The 24,580-nt window shown below is 44.0% G+C and overlaps 1 protein-coding gene across 4 annotated transcripts in view; it reads left to right on the forward strand.

Annotated features, from left to right (window-relative positions):
- The first annotated feature begins 2,617 nt into the window (after positions 1–2,617).
- XYLB (xylulokinase) overlaps positions 2,618–24,580 on the forward strand; it is a 303,038-nt gene continuing 281,075 nt past the window's right edge. For 2 of the 4 annotated variants that reach the window (XM_082258813.1, XM_082258816.1), the window contains exons 1-4: positions 2,618–2,843; positions 11,067–11,149; positions 17,147–17,216; positions 20,494–20,574. In XM_082258813.1, coding sequence (XP_082114939.1) covers positions 2,796–2,843; positions 11,067–11,149; positions 17,147–17,216; positions 20,494–20,574 — 282 coding nt within the window. In that variant the 5' untranslated portion in view covers positions 2,618–2,795. Of the gene's footprint in view, positions 2,844–11,043; positions 11,150–17,146; positions 17,217–20,493; positions 20,575–24,580 lie in introns of all 4 variants that reach the window. The other 2 variants (XM_082258814.1, XM_082258815.1) reach the window with 2 other exon arrangements.

The raw sequence follows: 24,580 nt of genomic DNA on the forward strand, positions 1-24,580 counted from the left end.
TGGATAGTGTAGGACCCACTGATAATGGGGTACTTTGACGCAGTAGTGGGCTTGAGCACGATATGGCCATATGGTGGGACCAAACCCCCATTTTTATTTATGGACTCTCTTCAGATTTGGTAGTAATTTCTTTTGCATTTGCGCGCTATTCTTTTTTAATATACATGTCTTTTGGTTCATAGCTGCAGCAGCTTTGGAAATACATGGGTATGCTCCCCCAAATTTTTTGCCTGTTTATTATGTATTCGGTCTGACCAGACTATCGAGGTTGAGCAGCCTTCCCCACCCCCCACATACACCTGTACTCAATCAGTGTCCACCATCAAGTGGATATAGGAGGAGTCCCCTGTAGTGCATTTGCACATTTTTCCCAGCAAGGAGTGTTATCTCCAAGGGTTAGAAGGGCTGGATTCATCTCTTTTTCATGGATAGTGTAGGACCCACTGATAATGGGGTACTTTGACGCAGTAGTGGGCTTGAGCACGATATGGCCATATGGTGGGACCAAACCCCCATTTTTATTTATGGACTCTCTTCAGATTTGGTAGTAATTTCTTTTGCATTTGCGCGCTATTCTTTTTTAATATACATGTCTTTTGGTTCATAGCTGCAGCAGCTTTGGAAATACATGGGTATGCTCCCCCAAATTTTTTGCCTGTTTATTATGTATTCGGTCTGACCAGACTATCGAGGTTGAGCAGCCTTCCCCACCCCCCACATACACCTGTACTCAATCAGTGTCCCCCATCAAGTGGATATAGGAGGAGTCCCCTGTAGTGCATTTGCACATTTTTCCCAGCAAGGAGTGTTATCTCCAAGGGTTAGAAGGGCTGGATTCATCTCTTTTTCATGGATAGTGTAGGACCCACTGATAATGGGGTACTTTGACGCAGTAGTGGGCTTGAGCACGATATGGCCATATGGTGGGACCAAACCCCCATTTTTATTTATGGACTCTCTTCAGATTTGGTAGTAATTTCTTTTGCATTTGCGCGCTATTCTTTTTTAATCTGCTGCCATAACCCCGGTATTTAACATCAACTTAGCGAATGCCGTGGGTGGTCCGTAAGTGGTTAAGGCTCGGTTCGAATCGGTGCGATACAGGAAACCTGTGAACCCCCTGAATAGTTTTTATATCGCAGTGTGACCTGTCAATTCCAACAGGAATCAGATTGCATAGGTGTAACCACCCATGTGGTCCGTTTCTGGTAAGGACCAAAAAAAGGGTCCTTCGCAAGTTTGATCTGAATGCGATGCAAATTCAGCCATACAATCTGTATGCCTGAATTTGCATCGCACAGACATCACATGCAATGTTTGACATCGCTACAGTGTGAATCGTCCCTTAGGAAAGAATCCAGGCCTTTTTTAAAGCAATATACTGAGCTGGGCAGAACCACCTCTGGAGGGAGTCTATTCCACATTTTCACAGCTCTTACTGTGGAGAAACCTTTCCTGTATTTGGAGATGAAATCTCTTTTCCTCCAGACGTAAAGAACGTCCCCTTGTCCTCTGTGATGACCTGATGACCTTAAAATAAATAACTCAACACCATATTTGCACCCCTTATGTATTTTTACATGTTAATCATATGATCATATCCCCCCTTAATCTCCTCTTCTCAAGAGAGAATAAATTCAGCTCCTCTAATCTTTCCTCATAGCTGAGCTCCTCCATGCTCCTTATCAGTTTGGTTGCCCTTCTCTGCACTTTCTCCAGATCCCCGATATCCTTTTCTGAGAACTGGTGCCTAAAACTGAACTGCATATTCCAGATGAGGTCTTAGTAGTTTTATTATTAACACCCTATCAAAAATAAATAAATAAAAAATAAATAATAATAAGACTATATATGAAATATTAACCCAAACCCTAAACCCTAATCCTAACCCCTACCCCTAATTCTAACCATAAACTAACCTTAACTCTAACCCCTTACCCTAGCAAAAAATAATAATAAATAAAGAAATAAAAGCTGATGGAAAAGCTAAAAAAGCCGAAAACCCTAGCAACAAATGATGCAACAGATATTAGTTTTCTCTATTGGCTAATAAAAAAAAAAAAACGCCAAAGCTCAAAAACATTGTATAACATTGCGCAAAAACAGGCATAAAAATGTGCCAAAATCTTGTCAAAAAAACGCTTAAAGACGCTACGCTCAGGTGTGAATGAAGCCTAAAAGAAAATGACTCTCGCCCTGTGTGTGGGGCATACTGACACAATTGAGTTGTCTAATAGTTTTTTAAATTCTTGTTTAACTTTTTTTATTTGCACTAACATCCGAATTTTCAGGATAAGCTTTCGGGGTGTTCCCCCTTCCTCAGTACTCTTTAAGCACTGCTTGGACCCTGAAGGGGGTAAACCTATAAGCTCTGGATGTTAGTGTAAATAAATATAAAAAGGATCACAGACAGAACTCAATAGTTTTTGTTGCAAGTGCACTAATACGGCTGCAATCCCTAAGGGCATGCTGGAAATTCTAGTTCTACAAGTCCTGCAGAGCCCCTCCTGCTACAGCTTCAGATCTGGAACTCTGTCTCTAATCCGGGGAATCACATTACAGTGACAAGAGGATCAGGAAGGAAGCTGTCAGTGCACTACAGGAAGTAAGGAGAGAGACATGCAGTGTTTGCTGAGAATCAGAGTGCTGTATGAATAAAGCATGTCACAAATCGCCCTTTGCTTCCTGTAATCCTTTAACTAGAACCCACTGGAGCTGCTTCTGGTTACTGATTTATGTCAGGACCTCGGTGGACGCTCACAGACATAGGGCTGCAGCCAGCGTGATCCTCTCCCATGGCCTCTGCTGCATATTACCTGGGCTTTGACTTCAGCACTCAGCAGGTAATATGCATTCTTCATGTAATGATCATCTCTGATAATCTGCAGAGAAAATAAGACAAATATATTATAGAGTCTTCATCGGTTACAGTAACATTAAATGCAGGTTAAATTATCAGGAAAGTATAAATAAACGTTATGCTTTCCAAATCAAGTCCTCCTGCATTTAAATGTACATGCGTTTAGACATTGTAATAGTAATTAGTGCCGGTTCACACATATGTGATGCGTGAACCCTGCGAATCCACTGCGGGTTCCCGCATCGCACTCGAATCGCAGGCAGTTCACACTGCCATATGCGAATTGCTGGAGGTGTCAATACAAAGTTAACGACACATCCAGATAAGTTTGCATGTAACAGTGTGAACTGTCAGTCCAGACAGGAATCAGATCGCATAGGTGTGAACATGCGATCCGATTCTGGTGCGGACCAAAAAAAGGGTCATGTGCGACTTTGGTTTGAATGCAATGCAAATTCAGCCATGCAATCTGTAAGGCTGAATTTGCAACGCACAGACATCGCATGTGATTTGCAGAGCAGTGCGCTGCGAATCACATGCAATGCCTGACATCGCATATGTGTGAACCGGCACTTAATCTGTCCCTGGACACACAGAATTTTATTTTCTCTAAACGTAGCTGAACAAACCTAGATGCAGGTAAATGCACAGTGTGATTTATATCCTTTAAATCATTATACACATCCAGAAATGTCCTATAAATGCACATAAATCAATGTATGTCATAGCCAACAGAGGAGCACAGTGACTTAGTGGTTTGTACTTCTGCTTTGCAGTACTGCGGTCCTTGGTATGAACTTAAAGCTTTCATCAACAGTCCCTGTTCGTCCTTGGCGCCGGTGTCTTGTCAGATACCGCCAGCACAGCAGATCTGAGCAGTCAGCTGCAGTGATGTCAGTCCGTCGGATGCACTATCCGACGGGAGGTATTATCCGACACGACACCGGCATCTTCTTCTGGGTACCATTCTTCACCCTTCTTCATTAGCCAGCGTGGGACGAAGTCACTTCTGCGCATGCGCTGGAGTCACTTATAATGGCTCACAGGGACCGTGCCAGTGATATAAGCTGAGCTGCGTATGAGCAGCTCAGTGTACATGCTGGAAAGTCAGCAAGCAGAGAGGTAGGTGTATTTTTTTTATTGCAGAAGAGACATTGCTTGTCTTTTCTGCAATAAAGAACCTGCCTGGTCACAGTTTGTGACAGTGGAACTTTAGTGGCACTTTAGGCTCCAGACACTACCTGCATGCAGTTTGCATGTTCTTTATAAGTTTCCTCCCACACAAAAAAGACATGTTGGTAAGTAATTGCCTATATTGGCCCTAGTATGTGTATGCGGGTCTAAAAATCCCAACTGCAGCTTGCTCTGTTAGACCTTGTTATGCATTTGACTTTAGTTCACATTTCAGGCATTAAACCACAGAAAAGTAGGGTTAGAAGGGCACCAATGATGGCAACACAGTCATAATAGTAGTGATTAGATGGGGGTCTCCTTAGCTGGCCACAGATGGTTCTCTGCTGGTCCCTGATTTGAACCATCCATGGGCAGGCTGATTGTACCCAAGTCGATTCACTGATCAACTTGAGTACAACCAGCATGTTGGATTTCCAGCATACAATTATTGCCAGCAGCTATAGCCACTAGCAATAATCAATGTGTTCTCCCTGCACCCGTGGTTGCAGAAAAGATAATCCCATAATCTATGGCTTGCCTAAGTAACAATATTTTATAAGGTAGGAGGAGACCTTAAATCACAATATTTTGCAGAGCCTTAAGGCCTCCTTCATATGGGCATTCTTAAGGCTCCATTCACACCTGGGCGTTTTTGTTTCAGGCGTTTTTATGGGCGTTTTTGCAGGCGTTTTACAACGCTCAGATGTGAACAGGGGCCATTTAAATGAATGGGGTTTTACTTGTTGGGCGTTTTGGAAACGTTTCTTTTGAGCGTTTTTGGAGCTGAAAATGCCCAGGTGTGAATGGAGCCTAAAGTAGTTGTAAAGGCACAAGGTTTCTGTGTGCAGCAGCCTTCCCTAATACTTACCTAAGTCCCCTCTCAATCCAGTGATGTCCACCAAAGCCTTGTGCACTCCTGATTGGCTTTTGGCAGATTCACTGCTGTCAATCACAACCAGTGAGCCAATTGTTAGAGAAATTAAGAATGTTTTTATAATCATTTATGTAGAAGACTGAAAGGGTCACACCCTGTGACTCCATTTTTCTACCTATAGCTTAACCATTTGGCTCACAACCTAAATGGTTTTAACTGTTTCATACTATGAATAGTAATAATGTTAAGTTTCTATTGTTTAGCCTAAAGCCTGTAAGGCCCCGTTCACACTGGGGCGACGCTACTTGCCGGGGCGACCTCATAGGTCGCGGCGCGCTGCTCGCACCGCGACCTCGGAGCGGCTGGCACTGACTTCATAACATTGAAGTCTATGCAGGTCGCTCCGGGTCGCCCCAAAGAAGCTCCGGACCCTTTTTCTAAGTCGGAGCGACTTGTGTCGCTCCTATTAGAACGGGTCCGCAGCTTCTCTATGGAAGGCGACCTACGGCGACCTGTCAGGCGACCAGGTCGCCTGACAGGTCGCCCCAGTGTGAACGGGGGCTAAGACTATACCCACATCCCCTTTGAGGAAATGATACAATAAAGCATATTAAGGCCTACCAATCATCGTCCAAGGGGAAGGGTTAAGTCAGAATGTTCTAAATGTATATAAGATATAGAAAATCTTGGAAAGATAGACAAGTCTCAGATAGGAGCCTACTAGGCTAGCTACTGTGTATGGAGCCCTATTCCACAGGTCACAGAAAGCTAGAACCAGTGGGTGAATATCTGTCAATCTCCTGTACTTGTCTCCTTGTATGAGAATAAATCTTTTTAACTTGTAATAGAGTGTGGTCAAAGGTGAATTTCCCTCACACCAATCAGGAGAAGGAGGGGGTAGGACAGAGCCAAGGCTCAGTGTGTAAATGGACACACAAAGCCGCGGTTCAGGATTGTGCCTGTTTGGTTACTCCCACAGCAAGCAGCTTGCTGTGGGGACACCCAAGCAGGCACACTCCTGAGCCGCGGCTCTGTGTGTCCATTCACACACTGAGCTGCTTGCTGTTAGGGCAGGAGGGAGGAGCCAGGAGCGCCAGCATGGGACTCGAGAAAAGGCAGATCCAGGGTGCTCTGTGCAAACACACTGCACAGAGCAGATAAGTATAACACATTTGTTCAAAAAAGGAGTGAGAGAGAACCAAAGTTCCCGTCCAACCCACTCAGCGCTTAGGTGTCATGCAATGCTCAATAAAATAGACACTGAACACCTAACAACTCTGCAAGGTGTTAAATCACATAAAGCCAATATCAGCAGGAAGCAGCTGCTATATCTTACCAATATCTAAAACAAGGTGCGTACAAGAGCAAAACCCACATAAGCACTAGCAGCGCTAAGTAACCTATCTACAAAAAGGTCAGCGGATATATAGCTATATACATTAGCAAGTGGATCCTTATGGACCAATGTTGTTAAAGTCCATAAAAAGTTTTTTTGGGGTGGGAGTCCTGCAGAAAACAAGGTGTATGGAAGACTTAGTGTTCAGATGTAAATGGTAAGAACCAGTGCTGTATAACACAGAATCTTCCTTGCTGTTCCCACAGCAACCACCAAAATCCTTCACCACACCGCTGTGCTCCCCCCTATAGTGTGCACACGTACCCTTAGCACTTGGGTAAAGCGCTTTATCCAACCAGAGATCCTCCAGTTTAAAATGGCGATCCTCCTTGGGATTCAACTCCAACTGATAGAGCAATGGTCAGCACCTCCTCCTCTCCTCTCACATGCAAAGAGAACGACAGGGACCCATAGCGTAATATGCACACACTAAACTTTTATTTATAATTAAAATCACACTCACATGGGATGAAACATAATCAGGCAGAAGTACATGTCCAAGGCAATATCCCGGTCTACCCGCCGTCAACGTTGTCCCCACTGAGCCGCACGATATGGGTGATCCTGCCAGCGATATCCCAAATACGTCCGGACTCTGATGGCGTGACCCGGGGACTCCTAGGATATTCTAAATGTACCAAACTAGACCGCGTGCTCACGCCCTGACGCGTTTCATCTGCACGGACTTCTACTGAGGGCGCCCTCAGTAGAAGTCCGTGCAGATGAAACGCGTCAGGGCGTGAGCACGCGGTCTAGTTTGGTACATTTAGAATATCCTAGGAGTCCCCGGGTCACGCCATCAGAGTCCGGACGTATTTGGGATATCGCTGGCAGGATCACCCATATCGTGCGGCTCAGTGGGGACAACGTTGACGGCGGGTAGACCGGGATATTGCCTTGGACATGTACTTCTGCCTGATTATGTTTCATCCCATGTGAGTGTGATTTTAATTATAAATAAAAGTTTAGTGTGTGCATATTACGCTATGGGTCCCTGTCGTTCTCTTTGCATGTGAGAGGAGAGGAGGAGGTGCTGACCATTGCTCTATCAGTTGGAGTTGAATCCCAAGGAGGATCGCCATTTTAAACTGGAGGATCTCTGGTTGGATAAAGCGCTTTACCCAAGTGCTAAGGGTACGTGTGCACACTATAGGGGGGAGCACAGCGGTGTGGTGAAGGATTTTGGTGGTTGCTGTGGGAACAGCAAGGAAGATTCTGTGTTATACAGCACTGGTTCTTACCATTTACATCTGAACACTAAGTCTTCCATACACCTTGTTTTCTGCAGGACTCCCACCCCAAAAAAACTTTTTATGGACTTTAACAACATTGGTCCATAAGGATCCACTTGCTAATGTATATAGCTATATATCCGCTGACCTTTTTGTAGATAGGTTACTTAGCGCTGCTAGTGCTTATGTGGGTTTTGCTCTTGTACGCACCTTGTTTTAGATAACACATTTGTTATTTAAAAAAAAAAAAAAAACAAGCAAACAAGACTTTAATATCGCTTTAGGCATGCACCCATATAAGGGGCAGTGTTTGCCCACACAGGATACACAGGTGTTCCGTGTATCTGTGTGCGCGCAATCCCAATCATGACAATTGGCACACAGTGGCTGCACAGACACAGCCACTGCTCCCATTTGACATCCATGTGACATCCCAGAATGCAGACCATGTGAGCTTAGGGACACACACCTACATGGATGTCAAACTGGAAGCAGCAGCTGTGTCTGTGCAGCCGCTGAGTGCCAATTGCTTTGAATGGGGCTGCCTGTATGCCGATCCACAGAACACCTGTGCATTCTGTGTGGCAAACACTGCCCTTTCATTGGGTGTAAGCTTAAGTACACCCATGTGAATGAGGCGTTACGTGTAGGAACGCATGTTAGTTATAGTTTTAATTTACTACTACACAATACAGGACTTTAAAGGCATCATTGATAACATGAAATTATAATAATAAAAAAAGTTAGTCTATTTAATACAATAACATGTTATTATAACCACTTGACCTCCGGAAGATTTACCCCCTTCATAACCAGGCCATTGTTTGCAATACGGCACTGCGTTACTTTAACTGACAATGGCGCAAATATTTTTAACTCTGTGCTATAGAAATCTATCCAATAAAAAATATTTAAAAAAATATCTAAATTTCTTTATAAATTAGGGCCAATATGTACTCTGCTACATATTTTTGGGAAAAAAACCCAGTAGGTGTAAATTGATTGGTTTGCACAAAAGTTATAGCGTCTACAAACTATAGGATGTATACTGATTTTTTTTTTTTTTTTTTAATGCTAGTAATGGTGGGGAAGCACTGTGAATACTTTCCAGATGCACTGTAGATATTGGGATTTAATAAACTAAACAAAAGAGCTATAAGCCCCCGTTCACACTGGGGCGACCTGTCAGGCGACCTGGTTGCCTGACAGGTCGACGTAGGTCGCCTCCCATACAGAAGCTATGGACCCGTGCTAATAGGAGCGACACAAGTCGCTCCGACTTAGAAAAAGGGTCCGGAGCTTCTTTGGGGCGACCCGGAGCGACCTGCATAGACTTCAATGTTATGAAGTCGGTGCCGGCCGCTCCGGGGTCGCGGTGCGAGCAGCGCGCCGCGACCTCTGTGGTTGCCTGGGGAAGTCGGATCGCCCCAGTGTGAACGGGGGCTTATAGGCTCTTTACCAGCGCTTATTATCACTGTACCATATAGTTATGACTTACGGTATGACTAGTTTAAATATTTACATTTTCGTTGTGTATACTTAGATTATTTAAAGTGCCCCTATGCTTTGCCTATGCAAGGCTTTCCTTAGTTCTCCTAGTACTGTGTTCAGCTGCAGGAACAAAGAAAGTCGTCCTGTGTAAGCTCTACTCAGAGCTTACACAGAGCTGAGGACTGGTCACCAAGCACCAGCGATGTCACAAGGAATGAGTCACTTGATCTTCTAAGGCTCCGTTTCCACTGCCGCGGCTACGAAGTCGTGCTACTTCTAGCGCGACTTCGTAGCGAAAGTAAACTGTGGCTTTCAGTGCGACTTGTCCCTCATTATAGAGGGAAGTCGCACTGAAGCTTGCTGTGCGAATTGACATGTGTCAAGTCGCACAGCAAGTCGCACTAGTGGAAACCGGCACTAAACCTGGTATTTCTTTAACTAAAAGCAGTGGAAGGAGCAAAGGGAAGGGGAGTCTGTACTGCTGGCAAAGAATTTATTAATATATCTAAAGCCAAAACATTTTATTGTCTTTATATATCTATTTAGTGGTTGTTAAAAAAACTGTCTTTTTTTTCTGCCATTATTATGTACTGCTATATATTTCCATATTTCCAATTACTTTACGACTTGTACACACAACAGACAATATCCTCTGACACAGTTGTCACTGGAGGAAATGTCCATAGAGGAAGATATCTCCCCTATTCCTGTTCACAGAACAACTAATTTTGGATTATCCTTCATTTTTCAGTCTCGGGGACAATGGTTACAGAATGTGAATCTCCCTAACAGGGATACAGACAGCAATAAAACCCTGACAGATGTTTGAAGATAAGTAAACTTATTAGGCCCATTTATAAAACTAGGAGCTTTTAGAAATTGACTTGCATGAAACTATTTCTGAGTCATGCCCGCTGAGCTGTGAGTTGGCACTGCCGCTGAGATAAGAGGTGGAGGGGTCCACAATTATGTGCAGGTGCTGAACGTTTATAAAACTACATACACAGATCTAATATAGCAAAAAAAATTAAAATAAAAATTCATACACAGATAAAATGGGATTGATTGACTAAAACTGATGCAGCTGTGCATGATAGCCAGTCAGCTTCTAACGTCAGCTTGTTCAGATAAGCTTTGAAAAGAAAAATCTAGAAGCTGATTGGTTTCTATGCAGAGCTGCATCAGATTTTGCATTCTCCGGTTTTAGTAAATCAACCCCAGTGTGTGTGACATCATACTTGTGAGTCGCAAATGCTGGTGGAGAAGGGTGTTGTTTGGTAGCAGAACAGTCTGGCGGAGGATGAGGTTAGATGGAGGTCTCTTCCTGATTGGGGCAAGTGGGGTCACTGCCAGCAATAATGCAAGACCCCTGCAGACGAGGGAGGCCTGCTGAAGCCCACAGCGGGGTCATAGTGGGCAAATTGAGAATCTGAACTGGCCAGCAAGGACCCAGGGAAATGAGCCTGGTAGCAGCCAGATACACTAGACATTTTAACAAAATTGTGGGGGTTGGTAGGTGTCACCCTGGTGAATTGTGTCACTGGGATTGTCTACACAAAGTACTCTTGGCTCCCACTTATCAACCATTCCAGTGACCCTAGCCTTTCCCCTTGCTGCCACCACCTACAGGTAACACTGTTCGTATTAATGTATTGGTGGTTAGGTGGGAGAAAGTGGCACTGAAATGGTGTGCAGACTCTGCAGATTTATCATGTAAGCCCATCCTACTTTTAGCACAATTAGTGACATTAAGAATTCAGCACAACATGCTTTATGTGCCACAATTAGCTCTGTCCCTTACCCCATCCCCAATTTTAAAAATCCACTTTTCCCAAGTATGTTTATTTTGCACAGCAGTGCAGAACGCAACAGCCCATGGAAGCCAATCAGATTTTATGTTTCCTATTTCAGAACAATAAAAGATTACTTCTGATTGTTTGTTAAGGGGTTCTACTCTTTACACATTGCTCTTTGTCTTTAATAAACAACGTTGTGTGTAGTTAATCATGGACTATAGTGTTTCTGTTTTCTAATTCACAGTTAAAGGTTATTGCTGTTAATGAAGGATTCCAAGTTGTCTATGAGGACAATGTCCACTTTGATAAAGATCTACCTGAATTTGGGTAAGTGAAACTTAAGCCTATAGTACACATGATGAGATCAGACCAATGATTGTGTTTTTTTTTCTTTTTACATGCTAGTCCCTAGAAAAATGAAGAGGTTACTTAAGTACGACAGAATAAAAATTCGGAAATTATGTATTTTCAGATGAAATCTTACATAGTAGGTGAGGTTAAATAAAGACAATAGTCCATCCAGTTCAACCTGTGTAGGTGTGTGTGGCTGTAATCATCTCACATAGCCCTGAATGTTTTGATCCTTGAGATGTATGGCTAAGAGTCTTTTGAAAGCCACCATACTACCCGCAGAAACCACCTCTTGTGGTAGAGAATTCCACAATCTTGTAGCCCTAACAGTAAAGAACCCCCACGTTGCCTGAGGTTAAAACACTTCTCCTCTAATTGCATTGTATGCCCTCGAGTCCTCATGCAATCCCTTCGACTGAACAGCTTATTTTCTAAGCTGAGATCCCCATTGAGATATTTCAAAATTGCTATCATGTCCCCCCTCAGGCGTCTCTTCTCCAGGGAGAATAAATCAAGCGATTGCAGACGCTCTTCATAATTAAGGTCCTCCAATCCCCTAAATCTCTACTGATTAAACAAAAATCATGCGATCTGTTATCGTATGAGAAAAATCTTCGTGTTTGTCCCTTCGGAAAAATTTCAGACGAAAGTTGTGTACTAACGATCAGATTATCATACGATCACTTCGATTTTGTGTGTACAGGCCTTTATGGTGTTAGGAAAACCTTAGGAAAATATTTTTCTTTGAAGGATAAATCTCTTCCTTGGGAAATATACAGAAACAGATGTGGGATAAACTCTTGGAGATGTAGCCATGCTGGGCTCCTTGACAGGCCAGACTCAGTCACTCACCCATAAGCCATGAAAGATGGGCATAACCAAAGTAGAGTGGGAGGGAAACCACTTTATTTATTTTGTGGAAATGAAGACCTTGCCACCGAATATATAAACTGTAATAATAGAGTGAGAAGTGAGTATTCCAATCATAAAAGTTACTCTGGAGTCTACTGTTACTGCAATCTGATCACAACCCTTACCTGCTGTACTTGCTTTGGCTGTAGATCCATGGACACCTAGTCAAATCCCTGAGATCCAATCAGAGGGGCACAAAACACAGCCAGTCTTGCAGTAATTATCTATTTAATAATACAGCTCATCCCCCACAGTTACAACCTTTTGTACCACTTGCGTCACCCTATTAGATTGTAAATTCTTCTGAGCAGGGCCCTTTTAACGCTCTTGTATTTTATTGTATTGTAACTGTACTGTCTCCCTTTTATATTGTAAAGTGCTGTGTAAACTGCTGGCGCTATATAAATCCTGTATAATGATAATAATAATTGGGCTTATATCGATAAAGCTTCATGCACACTGGGCATTTAGCCCTGGGTGCACTTCAGCTGCAGCTAAGCTCATTGGCCCTAAACAGCCAGTGTGCTTGAGGCCTAAGCCTGAATGGACATTCTTTGCTTCCCAGGTCCATTGGCAACATGCAGGAATTATACTGAAAAAATGAAATAAGGTCTTGCATGTAATGATGCATCTACATTTCACAGAAATGAAACATTTATTAATAACTTCATACTAGCCAACTGTCCCAGTTTTGCTTAAATAGTCCCTCTTTATAAATCTGGTCCCTTGCGGTCTATGTCCCATGCTGTCTCCTGAAACTGTCACATTGGTTGTGCTCTCAACCAAACTGTCAAACCATCCAATGGCTGGTGTCATAATCACGTGCAGCATCATGACAGTTGTAGATTAAGATGGCCGCTTCCTTGGCTGAAAACGATAGGAGGGTTTACTTCCGCTTTAAGGTCACAAGTAGAACATGCAGTATTGGTAGGGCATGTTTGAAAAACACTGATTTAGTGGCAATAGTTCTGGCTGATTATATTTGGATTGGTGTGGTAGTCTAACCAGCTTAGGCTACCAGATTAGGCTACATAAAGACATATTAATATTATTACTATACAGGAGTGCCAACACTGTGCACAGTGCTTTACAAAATAAAGGGAAATGGTACAGTTACAAAACAACTCCATACAAGGTTAGGAGGGCCCTATTTGTGGCAGTCTTTTATATACATTTGAGCCTTGCCCAAGGCTAGGTCATGTAAGCACAAATGACCATTTACAGACCATTAGACTGAAGCTAATTAGTTATGTATGGGTGGTTGAAGGAAGTGGTGGGCCTGGGCCTCCCAGCAAAGCACACTTACCTTCCTTGTGCTCTTCAGCTGCTCTTTTCAGCCACTGGGTGTGAAGGAAAGTCCTATTTAAGCTATAAACCACTGGAGTAGTGGTTTACACAAGGCTATAGATTTCCTGAGTGGTGCGGCAGATGGGCCCAGCGATACACGCAAAGTGAATCCCATGCTCCTCCATACTTGGAATTACCAGATATTTTCCTAAGTCACCCTGCATTAGCCTCAGAGAAGCGAAGGAAAGTATATGCTGGAAAGGAGTGTGGGGTTAAAGCGGATCTCCAGGTTTCATTAAAGTTGAAACACGGTAGTGTAGGGGAGATTTACTAAAACTGGTGCAGCTCTGCGTAGAAACCAATCGGCTTCCAAGTTTATTTCCTTTTGTCAAAGCTTAAAGTGATTGTAAAGTCTCATTAAAAAAAATAAATCATGTTATACTTACCTGCTCTGTGCAGTTGGCTTTGCACAGAGTGGCCCGGATCCTTCGATCCTTTGCTTCCCAGGTCCCTCTTCCGTGCTCCTGGCCCCTCCCTCCTGTTGAGTGCCCCCACAGCAAGCAGCTTGCTATGGGGGCACCCAAGCGTAATCACAGTTCCCTGTGTCCATTCAGACATGGAGCCGCGACCTGGCACCTCCCCTCTCTCTCTCCTGATTGACCGACTGACTTTGATTGAGAGCAACAGCAGCCAATCGTGCCACGCTGTTGTCATAGCCAATGAGGAGTAAGTATTGGGGGGGGGGGGGGCTGAGAGGGGGTTGCTGCACACAGAAGGTTTTTTTTTAATCTTAATGCATAGAATGTATTAGGATTAAACAAACCTTCTGCCTTTACAATTCCTTTAATTGAACTAGCTGAAGTTAGGATCTGATTGGTTACTATACACAGCTGCACCAGATTCTGATTGCTCCAGTTTCAGTAAATTCCTCCTTTGTGTGCATCAGCTTTGTTCAGACAAACTATATAAAGTTACATTAAACCTGGAGGTCAGCTTTAAAGCAAACCTGTTTAAGATGATGCACTGGAAGGTTGAGAGAATGCTGAATCTTGCTGTGCGTTGTGTTATTCAGCTGATTAGTGCCAATAAAATAGTGACTTAGGTTGAGTATTTTTTCCATAACCCAGAGAACATTTCATCATATCTATTAGGCTTTAATACTTGATCTACTGATAGAGAAAAGATTTAGAGCAGATGGAGTTTAGCGTATCAAGTTTCCTGCAGAGATGAAAGTAATTGATGTGTCAGCTGTAGAAACAGTTACGTTAAAGCAATCCTAAACCACAGATGGGTGAGTTGCATTATATCTCATTGATCTATAGTAGAGTGCCAAATATTTTACTCCCTGCGAGAACTGCAAACCTAATGTACACCCTGCCCCAATGATAGCACCCATTAAGATAGTACAGACCGCCTGTCAGAATTCTCCACCTGACAGTTTAACGTTATGAGTCATCCTTGTTCTGATTATCAGGGAAACAGAGAGATAATTCTCCACACATTGCAAGAAGCTCACATTTTGTAAAACCTATATGTCTTATAAAAATGTGCTTACCATTAAAGTCATGACCTAAAGATCCAGTGAGGTGGGGATTCTTCAGGAATCTTTCCCTTCTGCTCTGCATGTTGCTGCTGTCTTTAGGCTAGAAGTTTCCCCACTCAGCTCAGGGAAACACCAAATTCTAACAGCAGGGAGAGGAGGATAACACCAGTGGACATCACACCCTGGTTATATATTCCATCTTTATACACATAATCTATCCTCGTTACCCTTCACCAAAAAAATAAAATGGAAGATTTAGGCAGAGGTCTGCACTAGTAGGTGGATACTTCAATATTATTTAAAGCCTCTCTTCCCTGTTTCTTTCCTGCTATAGTGATATCAGAAGTAGGGAGGCTGCATTAAAAAAAGATGTATGGTCAAAACTTTTTTTGGCCATACTTCTCTTGTGCTCTTGTGGATCACAGGAGAGCAATTACTTGTGCTTTCCTGTGACCCGGAATCAGCTTCTGTTGGCAGACAGCACAGAGCCACTTCCGGCACTAGAAGGATCCCGACCATATTGTCAGAATCAACCAGCTGCCTGATTGACACTGGATCTCAGTGCATGGCTGAGAGCCAAAGCTAGCTGCACCCACCCTTTCTCCAGTGCTTCAGTGAGTGCTGGAGGGGCAGAGCAGAGAGTGGTGACTGACAGTCACTGCTCTCAGGTCCAAGAAGGATGACAACGCTGAGTAATCAGTGGTCACATCACAGCAATGCTGCAACAGAGAGGTGAGTATGTATGTTCATTTTTTTTAGTAACCCCAAACTTCTCCTTTAAGCCCCTGGTTTCTGTATTAGACTCTAAAATGCTTTTAATGCACTTACTGACTTCTAAAAGCACTATACTTTATCTGAGGCAGCAGAAAATTGGACATATATCCCACTGTCATATGAACGTCTCTATTATTCTTTTAATGTGAATGGACAGTCTTACTGGCCAAAAGAAAAGGTTGATATTTGCATATAACTTCACCTGCCAAGAGGAAAAGTTGAGATTTGCATATAACTTTAGCTACCTATATACCTGGATCTACTTCTGTTTAAAATTAGTGGCTTTACGTACCTCCTTTTTTTTTTTTTTTGAAAAACCATTAAGTGAATAAAAAACATGCAAGTGAAACACGCACTAAAAAGTGCACTTAAGGGTGTGCTTTTTTGTCCGACCCCCAAAGGGGTAGAACCTCTACCCGTAAGCCGTGGGGTGCAAGGCTCCTGACAGGGACAAAGGGTTTACAATGGTCTACCTAGCCAGAAGGCCTGGCAGACCCCGTTCTTCTTTGCTGGCTATCCAATACTTGGTCAAGGGGCTCTCCCGAAGAGAGACCTCCCCAATGGCAGGGGAGGAAGGAACCTGAGGGCCACACATCCTCCCCCTAGACGTCAGGGCAAGCCCAAGGACTCATACCCTTCATTCAGTGAAAAACGAACACAAGAGTGACAAATGGTGGGAGAAAAATATAAAGGTGGCCATGCAATAGTACGCTGAGTACCTCTGATTATTCACAACATACTGGACATAGTTTAGCAGGCCATATACTGATTGAATTTCAGCTGGTTTTTCATGAACCAGTTGAAATTCACTTTGTGATTGGCCCTGTCAGAATCTTCCCACCCGACATCCTTTCACTGAATAATTGAAGGAGCAGGCGCAAAATTGTCGACAGAAGTGTGACTGCATCCAATCAGATACAGTTGCTGTTCAGGTATTCTGGCAGTTTCTGGTGCTGGCTGTTAGAATACAATAGCAGTATTTCAGATCTATCTGTCTGCTGTATGGTGTGGAGGAATATGTTAGAAAAATTTATTAGTGTATGACCATCTTTAGAAGTACCCATGATTGTGACCGAGTGTTATAATTCTCAGTGGGAAGCAGCCGAATCTGCAGCAGATTTGTCAAAGTAAGGTGATTATTAAATATGACCGATGTAGAATGTCTGTGGGGTTCCTAACTGCTTTTAAAAAATTGAGGACAATGGGATCAGTTGTATGAAAGGTGAATACTCACCAATACAGCCATCCTACAGCTGCACTGATCATTCTGCCTCAACGACGGATACCTAAATGGATAAGAAATGGGCTGGAGAAATGGAGAGGGGATACCAAAGTGTGCTTACTTTTGACAAAAAGTCTAAAACAAGCCTTTTCCGCAGTGTTTCTACTCTTAGTTACTGGGTAATAATGGAGATAATAGCACTGTGAAAAATCTATGTGTTTATGCATTATTTCAGGACGCGAGGTGGAGTGCACGTCCACTGTGACAAGCTGACCGTAACTTCACCCGTGTTAATGTGGGTTAAGGTAAAAAATTCTTACTGATTTAATTATTCATTGACCTCTGACTTCTGTACGTGTTTTTTTTTTTACAAGTATGAGCTAGCATATTGTACCTGCTTTTCATCAAAAAAAGACAAGGCTTTGGACTCTGTACAGTCAGTAGATGTATGAAATGTTCCCCAATCCTGGATACTTCATAACTACAAAATGATCAGTTGAGAAAGTTCACTGAGAAAAGTTAAGGCTAGTGGTCATACACTCATATTCAGATTTCCCATATTCAGCTAATGGACTGAAGGGGCAAAAATGAATAGATTCCTCCATCCACACTTATTTTATTCAGACAGACGCAATTTTTAAAGAAACGTTTGTTAAGCCAGGTGGTACCAACAGGGGCACCCACAAGTCTTGTATGGCTAAGGTAAAGCGAAACTAAACCCATCGATTTAACGGTTTAAAAAAGTTACATTCCCAGCAGAGGCGTAACTAGAACCTTCAGGGCCCTGATGCAAGAAACCATGAAGGGCCCCCCAGACCCCTGGCCGGGGCCCTTACCTTCAAGCCCAGGGCTATTCCAACTAATCCTGGGGCTCTTTACACTTGTTGCATGGCCTTTTATTACGGTCCCGCAGCAGGATTCTTTCACAAGTTCTGCAGTGGGCCCCCTTCCTGCAATCTTGGGGCCTCCCCACAGTGGTGCAATGCCAGGGTCCGGTTGCAAGTGTGACCTTTGCGATCCTGGAAGTTCACCCACTGGTTTGCTACCGGGCCCCCTGGAGCATGGGGCCCGGTAGCGATTGCAACCCCTGCAACCCCTGTAGTTACGCCCCTGATTCCCAGCATGCTGGATGGGAATGCTAACTGTAACATTTGCTTGTGCTCTCCAAACTGTCAATCTATCAAATGGCTGGTGTTAAATTAAAAGATTTATAATAATCCCTCTAAATTGAAAGGGAAAATACTCTGTAGCTCCAACAACCATAATAGCTACTGGTTTGAAAAAGTTTGTGCTAGAAGGATAGGAAAAACCTCAATACTTAAAGTACAAGTCCACATTTGCCGAGATCAGAACTATCCTTCCGGATTGCTATGTGGGAGGGGTCTGCCTGCTGTAATCACATTATCAATGTCATCACTCAGAGGCGTAACTAGAACCTTCAGGGCCCCGGTGCAAGAAACCATGAAGGGCCCCCCAGACCCCTGGTCGGGGCCCTTACCTTCAAGCCTGAGACTCTTCCCACTGATTCTGGGGCCCTTTACTCTTGTTGCAGGGCCCTTTATTACGGTCCCGCAGCGGGACCCTTTCACAAGTTCTGCAGTGGGCCCCCTTCCTGCCATCTTGGGGGCCTCCCCATAGTAGTGGAATGCCAGGGCCCGGTTGCAAGTGTGACCTTTGCGATCCTGGAAGTTCACCCACTGGTGTCAGTAGTTTTTATTTTTTTGGTATTTTAATTGTATTCTTTTTTTTACAATGTCACTGACTATGACTCTGTCCAGTCAGAAAAGGAAGGAGCTGGTAAATTACATATTTACCGACCCTTCCTGGTTCTCTATTGTGACAAATCCCCTGCAGCAGCCGGCAGGAGAGGGAAGGGAGCACAGTGGAGGTACCAGGGGAGCACACAGGGGCCCAGAGACAGCAGAACACAAATGAACTGGATAGGAGGAGTGGCGGGGGGCAGCATACAGAGGAAACAATCTCCTCCATTTTCCTCCTGCAGCTACAGGAGGAAAAAGGAGGAGAGTGATTTCTCTACATGCTGCCCCCGCCACCCCTCCTATCCAGGTGTACAGAGGAGCTGCACAGGCCCCCTGGAGCATAGGGCCCGGTTGCAATTGCAACCCCTGCAACCCCTGTAGTTACGCCCCTGTCATCACTGTATAGAATACTCCCAGCTAGCCATATTTTGCCAGTTTTTGAAAACCATAGCTGGCCGCAGATTACTTTATGACAGTCATTTTTTATTCAACACTAGGAGCTTAATTCACTAAGGAATATTGCATGTGATATTTGGATTAGGTGACTAATTTGATCCAAATTTCCCATGCGATTTTTAAAATCTCAATTCAATATCAGTTCATGTGGTATTTACTGCAAAAAATAAGAAATGTACAGTAAATACCAAATAAGTAGATCCAAAATTCAGTTCATTAAAAAAAAAAAAAAAAAAAAAATGAATACATTTGTAATTAAGTCATGGTCCAACCACATTCTATTTAATGAAAATAATAGCTGGTTTTCAAGGAGCCAGCACCTGGCATCCTAACAGCCAGTGATTCATCCCTACTGTCAGCTGTGGATTCCCAGCTGATGGCAGAATGTAAACAAAGCAGTCCAGACAATTAAATAAAGAACGAAAAAAACATGCGGGGGTTCCCCACAAGCCATACTAGACCAGACCAAGGTATGGTTTGAATTTTAAGGGGGCACAAAAAATTAAAAAAAATTGTTTGAGCCCCCCCCCAAATCCATACCAGACCCTTATCCGAACATGCAGCCCTGCTAGCACCCCCCCCCCCTAACCATACCAGGACGCATGCACGCAACATTTGAGGGGGTACTCCTAACCCCCCTGGCAAAGCACCTTGTCCCCATGTTGATGAGGACAGGGGCCCTTTTTCCCACAACCCTGGCTCTGTGGTTGTGGAGATCTGCAGGAGGGAGGGGCTTATCGAATCTGGAAGCCCCTTTAACAGTAACTTAACATAGTACCCCTACCCACTCATAAAACATTTTCAAGTAAAAAAAAGAAAAACAGTTTTTGATAAGTTCTTTATTTTAAAAATGTAACAAAATGTCCCCCTCATCTACGTCAATCATGATGTCTGCCAACCTGCGTGGGAAAAAAAAAAAAAAAAAAACCGCCTGCTGAGACCTGACCAATCCAATTGCTTGTTTCATGTTGAATATCTCCAGTGTACCCCGTCACTGCAGTAAACAAAGGGGTGGAGTCAACTGGTGAGGTCATTGACCAAATATGGACATTTTTGGTCAGTGCAAAGAAGATTGCATAGTTTAAAACTAAAAATCCTCACCATTTAATGAAATAGGCATTCAATAATTTAGGAATGTTTATAAAGAATTAACAATGTTTTAAGAAAATACCGCATGCACTATTTTCTCGCTGTTTTTGGTGTGGTATTTTAGTTTTAGTGAATTGTACCCTATATTACTGAAAAGCCACCAATTTATATGTTACATTACATTTGAGAAAAGTGGAATAACCCTCTAAAACAAATTGTTCTGTTATGTTTTTGGGGTTAGCCAATTTATGGAATTCTTATGGTTTTTTTTTATCAGGCTTTAGATTGTATCTTGGAGAGAATGAAATCTTCTGGGTTTGACTTCTCCAAAGTGAAAGCTTTGTCAGGAACAGGCCAGGTAAGTGCTGAAACCTGAAATGAACGTTCGGTGTTTGTGGCCACACAGTATACAAGACTGGAGTAGTTATGTTTTTGGACACTCGACAGGGATCCTTCAACTACGGCCCTCCAGCTGTTGCAGAACTACAGATCCCAATGAGGCATTGTAAAACTCTGACATTCACAGACATGACTAGGCATGATGGGAATTGTAGTTCCTGAACAACTGGAGGGCCATAGTTTGAAGACCCTTGCTCTAGAATGTATTGTTCTTTAAAACTAGGAAAGCAATTTATTCATGAAAATCATATTTACTGTTAGAAATTCATTCATTTGAGAAAACGTTTCCATCCTGCTCCTTCTAATTATCTCTTCACTGTGGTGAACACCAATTTGACTCCACTTTTAATTAGTAAATTGAACAGACATCCTTAATCTAATATTTTTTTAATGAAATTCCACTAGTGTATGGCATGCTTAAAAGAGAAGTATAGGAATATTTTTATTTTTTTTTAATCCTACTTACCTGCATCTGTTCCCCGCCAGTCAGTCCCCGGCTCTCTGTTGTGCCCCCTCTGCGCTCACTGGAGTACTGGGCTGTGGAGGGGGCAGGAGGCTGAGCCAGGTTCCGGTCAGTGGTGGGATTCAAAAATTTTAGTAACCAGTTCCTACTTTCCCAGCAGAATGACCAGCGTGCCCCCTTTAAATGCACAGAGACCAGCGTGCCCCCTTTCAATGCACAGTGACCAGCGTGCCCCCCTTTCAATGCAGAGAGACCAGCATGCCCCCTTTCAATGCACATTGCCCCCAATGATTGCAGAGTGCCAGCCACAGCATTGTCCTCAATGATTGCAGAGTGCCAGCCACAGCATTTCCCCTAATGATTGCAGAGTGCCAGCCACAGCATTGCCCCCAATGATTGCAGAGTGCCAGCCACAGCATTGCCCCCAATGATTGCAGAGTGCCAGCCACAGCATTGCCCCCAATGATTGCAGAGTGCCAGCCACAGCATTGCCCTCAATGATTGCAGAGTGCCAGCCACAGCATTGCCCTTAATGATTGCAGAGTGCCAGCCACAGCATTGCCCCCAATGATTGCAGAGTGCCAGAACACAGCATTGCCCCCAATGATTGCAGAGTGCCAGCCACAGCATTGCCCCTAATGATTGCAGAGTGCCAGCGACAGCATTGCCCCCAATGACTGCAGAGTGCCAGCCACAGCATTGCCCCCAATGATTGCAGAGTGCCAGCCACAGCATTGCCCCTAACGATTGCAGAGTGCCAGCCACAGCATTGCCCCCAACGATTGCAGAGTGCCAGCCACACATTGCCCCCAATGATTGCAGAGTACCAGCCACAGCATTGCCCCCAATGATTGCAGAGTGCCAGCCACAACATAGCCCTCAATGACTGCAGAGTGCCAGCCACAGCATTGCCCTCAATGACTGCAGAGTGCCAGCCACAGCATTGCCCTCAATGACTGCAGAGTGCCAGAAGACAGCATTGCCCCCAATGATTGCAGAGTGCCAGAACACAGCATTGCCCCCAATGATTGCAGAGTGCCAGAACACAGCATTGCCCTCAATGATTGCAGAGTGCCAGAACACAGCATTGCCCCCAATGATTGCAGAGCGCCAGCCACAGCATTGCCCCCAATGATTGCAGAGTGCCAGCCACACATTGCCCCCAATGATTGCAGAGTGCCCACCACAGCATTGCCCCCAATGATTGCAGAGTGCCCACCACAGCATTGCAGAGTGTCAGCCACAGCATTGCCCCCAATGATTGCAGAGTGCCAGCCACACATTGCCCCCAATGATTGCAGAGTGCCAGCCACACATTGCCCCCAATGATTGCAGAGTGCCAGCCACACATTGCCCCCAATGATTGCAGAGTGCCAGCCACACATTGCCCCCAATGATTGCAGAGTGCCAGCCACACATTGCCCTCAATGATTGCAGAGTGCCAGCGATCCCCCCGCACTTACCTCTCTCGCAGCTTCTCTTCAGTCCCCGGCTCCCCGCGTCTCCGAGTCTTCAGTCCTCCCGCGGCGCCTCCTCCTCGTCCAATGGCACGGTGTTTGGACCCACTCCCTGATTGGCCAGGAGGAGGATCCGTGTGACAATAGCGAATTCTCATTCGCTATTGTCACAGAATGGGCGGGTTGGGGCGCACTGCTCTGCTCCTTGGCTGCCACGTTTGCGTCTGCGCGGTCCGAGCGCGGGACATTCAATTGTACTGCGCTCGGACGCGCAGAATCCCACCACTGGTTCCGGTCCATCCATGTGGGACTGGCTCTGTGACGTCAGCCGGCTTCAGCCCGCTGTCTGCTGAAAACAGGTCACAGGAGTACAGAACGAACTTCATGTCTGTGATCCACAGGAGTAGTACAGCCAAATGAGGTTTGGCCATACTTCTCCTTTAAAGTGAAAGTTCACCTTTTCACAAAGGATTAGCTGTCACTGCCCACGTAGTATGTAAAAGACACAAATTAATGCAGCTCTGTAATCATTAAAACATCATTAAATGCATTAAAGTGTATGTAAATCCCATTAAAGAAATTTGACATCTGTAGTGTTTAATTTCTCTCTCTTCAAAGCCCTAAGTCCCTTGTCTTTCTCCTGCTCCGTTCTTCTGTTATCAGCATGATAACTTCTGACAAGGTCTCCATCAACTGAGATAAAACCAGGCTGAGTTTTGTGTTGTGGTGGGTGGTATAAATAGATTAGCAGAGAGCTGGTCTATTTGCAGCATAGCGCTTCATGTTTCTGCTTATGTGGAGAGGGGGTGTGTGCCTTTCCTCCAATCAGCTGTCTCACAGTAAATGGCAAGAATCCACACCCACAGGTGAATCAGGAAGAGAAACTTCTAAACAGTATAGAAAGCTGAAGACAGCACATATACAAGTAAAACTTATGTAGGGAGATTTGTTTCATCTCTGTGTATCATCTGTGGCTGTTCACTTCACCAGGTATAGGAGAGGGTTTACATCCACTTTAAATGTATTTCTTTTAAATACAAACAGCGTATGTAACTGAACTTACTTGGTATCCACCTCTTGCTGTCCCTGAGCAGCAAAGTTTAGAGTAGGAGAAACAGAATATGGAGCCAGTTATGTCTTGATATGAGTATGCTGATAGGAGAAAACAGAGTGCATACTTGCCAACTGTCCCTTTTTTCCTGGGACAGTCCCTGCAAATAGGAGCCTGTCCCAGGTAATTTATATTGTCCCTGGAAGCGCCTGTTAATAGGGCTGCCTGTAAATGTTACGCAGAAGTAGTGCAGCTAAATGGGAGACTTATTCCAATTCTGCTATTGTGGCCTTAAATTTGAAATTCCCTTTTTAATTTCCTGTAATTCTCTCTATATTGGAGTAGATTTTATAATCTGATAAGTAGGTGAGATTAATTATGCAGGGTGGGCGGAGCTTCATGGAAGTGGGTATGGTAATTGATAGCTGTGCTGCAAAGTGTCCCTGGAAATTTTTTTTAAATGTTGGCAACTATGAGAGTAACGGAGAGCTCATGAGCTGCTCCTCCTTTACTATCCAATTACAAGCTGGAAGTAAGTTCATTCAAAGGAAGTGGACTGAAAGTCTGGCAATTTATTACCTTGGAAGACTGAGAGCATCTTGTGGTGTAAAAGAAGTACTGCAGGACTACTACAGACTAAATAACGAAAATTTACTATCAAATACTTACCGTAATTTTCCTTTCCTGATGGACTCCATGGCAGCATTCGTTTTGGGTAGCCCTCACTCCTACCCCAAAGTTTCCCACTCCCAAAAATTTCTAGGCTAAGCCAGCAGCCTCATTCCGTTACTAGCCTACTCATGACTCTGGGAGGGAACTCCTGCTGCCACGGAGTCCATCAGGATAGGAAAATTACGGTAAGTATTTGATAATAAATTTTCCGTTTTCCTGACAGACTTCCATGGAAGCATAAATTTGGGATCTAACTAGCCCAAAAAACAAGGTGGGATGTCGGAAAAGTAAGGTTTCTATCAAACCAACAAACTCTATGGAT

Source organism: Pelophylax lessonae, assembly GCF_965119305.1.
Source record: "Pelophylax lessonae genome assembly, chromosome: 5".
NCBI lineage: Eukaryota > Metazoa > Chordata > Amphibia > Anura > Ranidae > Pelophylax > Pelophylax lessonae.